Raw genomic sequence first — 10,706 nt, 5'->3', positions numbered from 1 at the left:
GGCTCACTGCGCATGCTCCGAGCCCTGGCCCCGCCCCAGCCCCGCCCCCGCAGTTCCCTCTCGCAGTCCCAGCCCCAGGAGCGCGGTCTTGCCTGCAGTGACAGCACTGGGTCGCCAGGGGGTGCTGCGCAGCCGCGCTCCGGAGCACCGCGAGAGGGGAGGAGCCGTGGCTCGCGGGAGTTTGTGACCGGGGCTTCGATCTCGGGCGCCTGCATCACGTGACGAGGCCCGGAAGCGGCTGCCGGGCCGCCCAGGGGATGGAGAGACCTCCGCGCTGAGGTGGGGTGGGACGCACTTCACTGAAGCGGGAGCCCCGGCTGGAGCCGAATCAGAACCGGAACCAGAGCCGGATCCCGAGCGGTGAGTCCGTGGGCTGACAGGCTGTGTGTGGATGGCGGCCGGGCAGTGCCTTCCTCAGGACCGACGTCGACTCCCTCCAGGGGAGCAGCGGGGATGCTCAGGGTCAGGCGTTGACCGGCCTGGGATGCGGGTCCGAGCCGCCTGGGCTCCGGGCCGCACTGTGGTACCGCGGACACCCCTCCTGGGATGAGGCGGCCCGGAGACTCCCCTGTCCCTCACGCTGCCTCACGCGACCTGTCTGTCCCACTTGACAGGTAGGGACACTGACATGGGGAACATCACCCTGACGACCGGCCAGGGCTCTGACCCGCATCCCAGAGGAGAGTCCGGCCGCGTCCCGCGAATTACCCGCCCCCTGTGGGAGCCGCGCGGTGGGGACTGAATCCCCAAATCGCAGGGACCTTGGAAATCATCTGGTGCAACTTCCCCCCTCTCACTCCCCCCCCCACCCCACCCCCCCGCACACACACACACCCTGCCCCGTCCCCCTGGGCTGTCGGGGAAATCGAGGCCCAGGAGGGGGAGGGGCTGGCGGCTGGCTTAAGGGCACCGCGGAGGTCGCAGCGCCTGACCGGTGTCGGTCTCCCTGGGCTCCGGCAGCTGTTGGCTTCCCACCGCCGCCCCCGCCCGCAGAGAACTTGTCGCTTGAAGGCACCCGCGCCCCGTCCCCTTCTCTCCGGTTCCGCTGCCCTTTCCGCTCTGCATCCTCCAGCGCCCCGTTGGATCGGCTTTGGGTGTGGTTCCCTGCCCAGTGTTCAGGCTTTTTTTTCCTGCAAACTCATCATTCTGTAGGTTTGTGTGTTGTTGTTTTTTTTGTGTGTGTGTGTGTGTTTTGCCGTCCTGCAGTTTTGTGTCAAGTCAAACCCAATTACAAAGCAAGCCTCGGAGGGAGGCGACTCCCAGCGGAGGCGGTGAAGAGCCCTGGCATGAACTTGAAACTTATAAAGATCAATGCTTTTTTTGTGTGTGTGTGTGTGTGTGTGTGTGTGTGTGTGTGTGTGTTATCCTGTAGCTGGTCATTTGGAGCGATGTTTTGCAGTTATGTGAGGCTTGCTGAAATAAGATAGCAACGCGGTGTAATGGAAAGAACCGAGATTGGGGAGGGGGGAGATTCTGTGTTAGCTCTGACACTTGCATGCAGCCTCCTGTGGGTTTAGGTTTCTCTGACACTTGCATGCGGCCTCCTGTGGGTTTAGGTTTCCCAGTCTGTGCAGGGATGGGGTTAAATCCCTAAGGACCCCCTCCTCTCCTGTGACATTCTGTTTTCTAATCAGAGAGCTTCCCTCCAGCCCTCTTCATCAGCATCTGCCTTGCAACAGACTTTAACCCAGTTGTCCAGGAAGCAGTTTTCCTATTGAACATTTCTTTCTCCGTTGCCATGAAATCCTTCTCCTCTTTCTTCCTATCTCTGTTTGATGGCCAAGCTAAATGATGACAGCAGAAAATGAGTTGGACTGTCTTTTTTTCTTTAAATAGGATCAAGGCCCTCTTTGACTCTTGTCAAGAGTGTCGTCAACAGAAATCAACTTGTACATTTACATCACATTTTCTTTCTTTTTATTGTTTTAATCCTCACTGAGGATATGTTTATAGATTTTAGAGAGAAAGGAAGGGAGAGAGAGAGGAACATTGATATGTTCCTTCCATACACACCCCCACCGGGGATCAGATCCAAAACCTAGGTATGTGCCCAGACCGGCAATCGAACCTGCAACCTTTTGGTGTATGGGAAGAGAACCAGCTGGCCATGGCTAGGACACACTTTCTTTAAAGATGTTCTTAAAGTCAGGAAGCAAGAGGACACAAAAGGCTTTGGTCATTTGCTCTGTGCCCGAGACCCATTGCCTGGGATGAAGGCTGTAAGCCGCGGAGGCTGCTTTGATGATGGCATTAAGTTTTTCTCCCTTTGTTTTCCGATGATGCCATTTATAATTGCCTGCTCTTGGGTCCTTATTTTCCCTTGACTGTTCATTTGGCCTCATCCTGTGCCAACTTGAAGTGCTCAGATCTGTCCTTGTCTATTTTAAAGGCAGAGTAAGGAGGTGGGTTCCATTTCTTTTGCAATCGTCTGGAGATTACAACAAGGATGGAAGTGCCGTAAGGGAAGTGGTTTGTGAGTGAGCATAAGAACTCTGAAAGAATTAGTGCTCTCTCACGTCGCAGTACAGCGTGGAGTTCCCTGCTATCGAAGCTAATTGTCAAGGGGCAGTTAGTTTTGGGGATGTTGTAGATTAGAAGATTGTGTTGGGTAGATGGTTGGACTATCGAAAGTTTTAAGTTTTCTCCCAATTCAGAGGTTCTGTGCAGTTAGGATGTGGGATATGGAATAGAATAGATAGATGTCTACTTTCAGGGATGCTTTATTTTCCCCCTTGCTTCAGATAACTGTTCTCACAGTTAAGTACTCCTGCTTTTTCTTTTCTTTTCAACCCCTCCACCCCCTCCCAGTGAGTACCTCTTTTTTACATGCTTGTGTCTTTGAGGGTCAGTCGCTGAAGAATCATTGCTGTTAAGAATACATTTCTTCACACCTTGACCTGAAGCAAGATCCTAGAACTGAGTCCAGTGAATAGACTTTGGGTCTATTTTAAAAAAAAATATATATTTTATTGATTTTTTACAGAGAGGAAGGGAAAGGGATAGAGAGTTAGAAATATTGATCAGCTGCCTCCTGCACACCCACTGCTGGTGATGTCCCTGCACTCAAGCTACATAACCTTAACTGGAATCAAACCTGGGACACTTCAGTCTGAAGGCCAATGTTCTATCCACTGAGCCAAACCAGTTAGGGCATGGGGATCTATTTTTGCTAGCATGGTCCTGATAACACCTTCCAGAAGTAGGTGATTGACTAACCACTAACACCTAGCCTTTTCTTACTTAGTAGTTCACTCTTTTGGACCTAAATATCTTATGGAGATTTTGACTTTGCATTGATGGGCCACACATAATGTTCACTGTCCTCAAGGATGTGAAGGACAAGCTTGTCTTGAACTCTCACATATTACAACCCCTCATTTTGACAGTCAATAGGTTCTCCTGTTAAAACTTCCCACAAAACAGGAACTGTCTATTGCAGAAGTAGACTTGGAAACCAGGTTTCATCAAAGGGAGCCCAGGGGCAGGGTGACCTTGCAGACTAGCACTCAGTGGGGAGAGCTAGAAAGCAAGAAGAGGAGCCTTAGTTGCTTGAAGGAACTTTAGGGAGTGACTGCTTAAATCCCTATCTAACATCTCTCAGGAGGGTTTCTGCTTGGGCTTTGCCAGGGATAGGAAACACGCTGCCTCCCAGAGCGAACCATTCCACCTGGACAACTCCTTTTGATAGAAGGTTCTTCTAAGCACCTGCCTCCCTTCACATTCCACCTCCTGATGATATTTCTGACCAACCTTTGAAGGCCCCGCAGAACAAGTCTTATCCATAGGACAGCTTCTGATGGCAGTTTTTATGCCTCCAGGTTGAGCCTTGTCTGTGTTTCCAACCATTCCTCACAGAGTTGGTTTCATTCCCATCCTGCTGCTGACCCCTGGTTGCACCACAGTTTGCCATTGCTGCCTTTTATAGTTTGCTACCCTAAATACCATGCATAGCAAACTGAACAGTGCTATATCATCTGCATGGGGTTTCCTAGTGTAACCTAGAATTACATTGGCTTATTATTATATCACTGACTTCTGTGAAGCTTATCAACTAAAATATAAGTAGCATTTCTTCCCCCCTTTTCAACATTCACACAATTGTCAAGCCACATCTCCCACATCCCACCGTTGTTGCTTGGACTTTAGATCTATAGATGTCAGCCTCTTTTTGAGCAGTTTCTTAACAATAATCTGCTGTGGGTAGGTAACTGCAGTTTTTATACACAATATGAAAAGTCACCTTTACAGTGTTTGAAACGAGCATCTGTACCAAGAAGGCAACAGAGTGGCTTCTAGGTTGATGGGGAAGGATCGGGGAACCCGATGGAGAAGGTTTGTATACTGTCTCTTCTCCCTCAGTAACATGCAGGATGCAGTTGGAAAGCCCTGTTCCTCAGACACTTTTGGTATATTGGAGGAGACTAGAAATTAGCTGTTGCTTGCATAAATAGTTAGACTAGTTGATTCCTACAATATTAGAACTAGAGAGTTACTGAGAGAGATTTTAGTTCACCCCTTCCCCTTTTTGCATGTTTGGGGGGAAAAACCACAGACATGAAGAGAATTGTTCCAAATTACTAAGCAAGTTAGTGATAGAGGCAACATTAGAACACAGGTCTTCTAAATTACATAGAAAGTAGCTTATTTACTTTTGCCTGAATAGTAGCTTTCAACTACTTCATAATCCCCCTGCCCCCAGCCTCTTTATGAACTTAACTGCCCCAGAGCTAGAAGACTTTCTTGAATTCTTCCAGCCTGTGAATGAAGGACACCCTGTTAGATATTTGGCAAAGTTGCTCTGGTGGTGAAGCTAGGCACGATCCTCTCTGGGACTTTCAAGCCCTTAAACTGGCTTTCTACCAAGCACTTTCCTTGTGAGATTCCATGGGGTCCCATTTCTATGTAATTACAGTCGGTGGGGAAAAATGAGGCCACCCTGGATCACTCAGGTGCCAGGGTGGGGATAGTTTCTGAAAAGTCCTGGGACTGGACCTGTGGGAGTACTCACCACAGAGCTATCCTTCGACAGTGTTGGGTGACAGGTGGAAGATATGTTGTGATGGCCGTCTGAGGTCCTGTCTCCTCACCATGTCTCTGAGATAGCACAGCAGACTCAGGGTGAACATCCAGCCAACATGCTTTAGGCAGGCAGTTGTGCCAGTCTGCAAAGCATCAGGAGGATTTTTATTTGTAATTTTAATATCCATGTACCTTTTATCACTTGATTGCAATTCTTAGAGAGCAGGAAGTTGAATCTTTTTCATCATAATATTCCCTCACTACAACTGGCACTGTATTCAGTAGAAGTTTTCAGATTCAGGTAGTGTCAGGAGATACATTTATTGCTTTGCTCCTATCTGGCTGTAGCAGAGCAGGCCCCTTCATCTTTTTTTTCCGGGAGGGAGGGGTGGGGTGGGGAAGGGGGTGTTGATTCTTCATCTGTAAAATGAGCAGCTGGAGTGACCTCTGAAGGCTCTTTTAACAGCAGCCTCTAGGATTCTGGAGACTATATGACTCTCAAATGCATCCTCATCGTGTATCTTAGAGAAGTCATCGTTCTTTTCGGTAATAGCATTACTGAGAAAGGCCACCCAGGGAACACCACCCTCACCATCCTTTCCCAGCACAACAGGAAGGGTTTCTTCTTTCACCATCTCTAAAATATTGGCATATCTATAAAATAAAAAGGAAGAGGCATTGTGGAAGGCAGCTATTGACACAAAGGCCAGTGGTGAGCACATCTCATGCTCCTGCTTTTCTTCTGTGCTGCTTTTAGCTGCCATTTTCTCAGTATTCAGGTTTGGTTATAAGCAAAGAGTCCCAGGGTCAGGGGATGAGAGTCACTGATGACCTCCAAAGAATATAGGATATGCCAGAGCTCATAGCAAAGAGAAAGAGAAAGTCATTTGTGGCTCTAGGACCTGGGGAGGAGTTTGAGCAGAACTGGAGGATCTGGAGGGCATTTCTTGAATGCAGCAAGGTCCTTTCTCTAATGAATGCAGAGGAAAAATAGAATATTCAGGTTTCTGTCCTCTGAGAGCTTGCTCTTGGGGAAAATGGAAATACATACAACTTAACTGTTGTTCAGGGTCCAAGAAATTAGCTCAAAGAAAAGGATAGTTCACTGGCCCTATGGAACAGGGAAGGCTTCCTGGAATCATCTGTTTGCCTCTTCGCCTACCTCTCCCAAGTATGCCTTACCTCTGCTCAGTCCAGGTGTGCTGGGACAAATTCAGAAACATATATAAGTGTGGCACCAACTGGCAAGGCAGAGAGGTAAAAGCTGAGTCAACTCAGCCTGCCCATGTGAACTTTGCACCTTTTTCATTTTCATAAATCCAAGCACTTGCATTTGCACTTACTGCATAGTGCAGCCTCGTTGAGCGACTGTGACAATGGCTGCTTCTGCCCCAGAGCCCACCCCAGGCGTGGAGCTTAAGGCCCCAGCGGCAGGAAGTCTTAGCACTGACTCTGCCCCCACAGCTACCATGTCCACACAGAGACTTCGGAATGAGGACTATGCTGACTACAGCTCCACTGATGTGAGTCCAGAAGAGAGCCCATCTGAAGGTCTGAACAACTTCTCTTCCTCGGGCTCCTACCAGCGATTTGGGGAGAGCAGCAGAACAACGTAAGTAACTGTTTCTTTTACCTCCTGGGGGAGAATCACATCCCTCAGTTTTATATCAGTGACATAGCCTCCCTTAGAGTTATTTTTGCTCCCCATCTTACCAGTTCTCCCCTCTATAGATGAAAATAAGAGGTTGGGCAATTAACTGCCACTCTGTGGTCTCTTTCTTTCTCTCTCTTCCTTTCTTCCTTCCTTTCTTCCTTCCTTCCTTTCTTTCTTTCTTTCTTTCTTTCTTTCTTTCTTTCTTTCTTTCCTTCTTTCCTTCCTTCCTTCCTTCCTTCCTTCCTTCCTTCCTTCCTTCCTTCCTTCCTTCCTTCCTTCCTTTCTTTTTTTAATTTAAATTCTGACTTTTTAAAATATATATATATATATATATATATATATATATATATATATATATATATATATATTTTATTGATTCTTCACAGAGAGGAAGGGAGAGAGATAGAGAGCCAGAAACGTCGATGAGAGAGAAGCATCGACCAGCTGTCTCCTGCACACCCCACACCGGGGATGTGCCTGCAACCAATGTACATGCCCTTGACCGGAATCGAACCTGGGACCCTTCAGTCCACAGACCGACACTCTACCACTGAGCCAAACCGGTTTCGGCTATAGTCTGTTTCTTATTCTTTGTTCATTACAGCTGTATTGGTCCTAGAAGACTAAGAGCATAAACATAAGAAAAACTTGTAGAAAGAACAATCTCTTAATTTAGAACTAAGGGTCTTCTGTGCTAGAACCTCAAGTACCTCCAAGCCCAGTTGGAAGCCTCCTTTGCAAAGTCTCCTCCAGACTTCTGTCCCTGCACCAAAAAGCCAATTCATCTGGCTGAAGGAGTAGGAAAAGGGAGGAATAACTTCTGCACTTAAAAAAAATCAAGGGAGTTATAGAGAAGAGAAGATCTGCTTTGCATTTCTAAGAAGGGCTTAGGTTTCATCCTTGGAAACTGAATCCCATCTCATCTGGGCTGAGTTTGGTCCTCTTTGGGCCTCAGTTCCCCCAAATATAAGTTAACATTGAGGACCTCACTGTGAAGCTATGCTTACTGTTTGGTATTCTCCACTCAAATTAGAAAATTCAGAGGAGCATTTTCTATTCCATTACATTCTCCAACTACTAGTAGATCCTCAGCAGACCCCTGACATTTTCTTGGGATCTCAGCATCCCATCTTTTGCAGTCCTTATGTTTATTCCTCAAGCTTAGCCATCACCCTTTTGTGTTCCTTTATGGATTAAGTATCACTTACTGAGGCATCCTTTGTATCATAGATTTATTCTGTCTCCTGTGACTGCCCAAGGAGACCATAGGAGTTTCTCTTGGAAGCTATTGCTAGTGAAGCTCCTCTGGCTGCAGTCTCTCCCAGTGTAGGGCTCTTTCTGCAGTGAACTGGATAGATCTGGAGGATCTCCACCACTAGCTGATTTCAGCTCAGGAAGCTTCACACTCTGTAGCTTCTTTATCATGTAATATTCTCATTCATTCTCTCTCTCTCTCTCTCTCTCTCTCTCTTTCTCTCTCTCTCTCCATTTTTAACTGATGGAAAAGATACTTGGAGCACAACTTGCAGCAATGAGGAACATTGTTCTCTTTCCCCTTAACCTTTCCACACAATTGGCTTCCCCCAGGCAGGAGCTCCAAATGCAGCCAATGACATGTGATAGCTTCCCCTCAGAAGTCACACTCATTACTGTGAAATATTTCTTCCAAGTTTTTCTCTCTATAGTTTCCCTTCCAGTTTTTGCTTCTTGTTCTCAACTGTTGTCCATGCAATGCTTACCAGACAGTCTAGATTTTCATTTTTAAAGGGATGTTTCTGAAGTTCAACACCAACTAGCTAGCTACTTCAGGATGGTAGCTGATAGGTTTATATGTATTGAAGCTAATGCATGCCTTTTAGCTATTCTGAGTATCTCCTTTATTCACATTGGGTTATAACTAGTAGTCAACCTCACAGTATTTACCCTTGTTTATTGGAAATTGGGTGAATAAGAAGATACTTTCCTTAGGTTTTTTTATTGGGACATTTTCTAGGGTATACTTTGTTCTAAGGGGATCCTGCCCTCATATTGTGATACAAGGTAGGTGACCCAAGAGCCCATCTGTAAGTGATGGCGGGTATCACGGTCCCATCGCAAGGAGACTGTCACCTCAAGAAAAAAGTCAATAGTATTTGTTGTTTACAATAAAATTTGAGCTTTCAAAATTAGAAGAAGAAAAAAACAAACTTGTCTCTAGCCCTGTGACCTGGATGGTTTCCCTCTACTTAAAGATTTTTCTGATGAGATCAGCTATGATATTCATACATGTGATTTTTTTTATGTTATATAAGGTAATATGTCAGCATTTGGAAGGTCTATATAACCCAGAGAATCAATATCTTCCAAATGACCAAAGTGTGATGTTAGAACATTTTGCATGGGTAAAAGATCACTCAAAAAGCGAAATCACTAATGGGTTTTAATGTAATAGAGGATAAAAAGTTCAGATTCCACATTACAGCTTCCAAGAAATGACCACATGTCGAGTTTTGGTGTAGTATCAAAGAAAAATTACCACAATTTTCTGAAGAGGTAATTAAATACTCCTTCATTTTCCAACTACATGTCTGTGTGAGGAGAGACTTTCTCTATACTTCAACCAAAACAACATATTGCAGCAGAGTGAATGCAGAAGTAGATAATCCAGCTATCTTCTATTAAGCAAGACATGAAAGAGACTTCTCACATTGTGTTTTTGGGAAATAGTTACTTTTCATTAAAAATCTGTTATTTATTTATATTAACATTTATTCTGTCTCCTCTGATGCTTATTGTTATTTTAATTTGATAAATATTTGTATAATTTCTTGGTTTTAATTTGTAATATAGTATATATCTATAGACATAATCCGTATAAGCTAAAGCTATTTGTGATCTTCAATAATTTATAAGTGTATTAAGAGATCCTGAGACCAAAAAGTCTAAGAACTACTGATTTGGAACATAAACAGAACCAGAAAAATTTGTAAGGCTTATTAAGATGTTATTTGCCTCCTTGTCCTCTCCACCCCCCCACCTCCATAATTAAGACTTTGCAGTCCCTTAGAGTTGATTTTGTGACATGGTTTTGAGTAATCTCAACTTGGCGTCATTGAATAAAAAGAGTAATTTTGGTCAGTTGCTTCAAATCCTGGTGTTTCAGAGCTGAAGGGACCTTGGAGAGTATGTTTTCCTAGTCCAGTCTCCTCACTCTACAGACGAGAAAACAAGCCCAGTGAAGGGAGAAGGGAATTGTCATGTGGAGTTAGTGGCAGAGCCAGGGCTAGAGGGACTTGGTCTCATAAAAACCAGCTTAGGCCTTTAGGGGAGGGCTCTGGGAGGCATGTAGGTTTGGTACAGTGCTTATTTTGTTAAAATAGAAATTTGATTGGCCCATCATCCTGCCCATGATCTCCTGGTCACTGGTTGCTGATGATAGAGTCACTCCTGGAACCTTGCAGTCTGGTCCTTAAGCTGTTTCCTCACAATAGTCCAGAAGAGCACTCAGCCTCTTATTTTTAGACTCGAAGCAGGATCCTCAATTTTTCTTGAAAAGCTTGGGGACAGTAGGACATTAGAGAGGTTTTCTTCCTGGAGGCAAAAGGAGAAAGGTTACAAAAAATAAAATTTCCTTTCTAGAGGGTAAAGATCAGTGTAATATGGTCAAATAACATGTTTGCTTTCTGTTTCTACTAAATTGCACATTTGAAGACATGTGTAAGCAGCATTTAGGAGGGATTTAGGTTATTTGTACAGAAGAATTTTAAGACAGTGCCAGGGGCTAAATCTTGAGTGAGTCTGTGATTTGGGTAAAAGCCATACCATATATGACTTGGTCTTTCTGGAAGTAACAGAAGAATAGAAAATGCTGAAGATGAGGCCTCTGCTCTGTCTGTCCTTTGACAAGTTCCCATTCCCCAGGGAAAAAGTAGAAATTCCTTGCCCATCCTCACCCCCACCCTAGGGGCCTCAGAACCAAGGCATTCTTTCATGTTGGTGCCCTGCGTTTCTCTTTCTAGGCTTGTGTTCCCAGGCCTTTCTTCCTTATTGGCAC

General features: G+C 45.4%; 1 protein-coding gene across 7 annotated transcripts in view; it reads left to right on the top strand.

Moving 5' to 3' along the window:
- Positions 1-200: 200 nt before the first annotated feature.
- The window catches only part of SLC36A1 (solute carrier family 36 member 1), a 38,525-nt gene continuing 28,019 nt past the window's right edge, over positions 201-10,706 (top strand). For 2 of the 7 annotated variants that reach the window (XM_045576586.1, XM_045576587.1), the window contains exons 1-2: positions 201-360; positions 6,484-6,631. In XM_045576586.1, coding sequence (XP_045432542.1) covers positions 6,489-6,631 — 143 coding nt within the window. In that variant the 5' untranslated portion in view covers positions 201-360; positions 6,484-6,488. Of the gene's footprint in view, positions 369-1,427; positions 1,435-6,483; positions 6,632-8,995; positions 9,206-10,706 lie in introns of those variants that run through there. The other 5 variants (XM_036423372.2, XM_036423371.2, XM_036423374.2 and 2 more) reach the window with 5 other exon arrangements.

The sequence above is a fragment of the Pipistrellus kuhlii genome, unplaced genomic scaffold (assembly GCF_014108245.1).
Source record: "Pipistrellus kuhlii isolate mPipKuh1 unplaced genomic scaffold, mPipKuh1.p scaffold_m20_p_8, whole genome shotgun sequence".
NCBI classification, from domain to species: Eukaryota; Metazoa; Chordata; class Mammalia; order Chiroptera; family Vespertilionidae; genus Pipistrellus; species Pipistrellus kuhlii.
The sequence above is the reverse complement of the archived record's forward strand: the minus strand, read 5'-3'. Positions and strand labels throughout refer to the sequence as shown.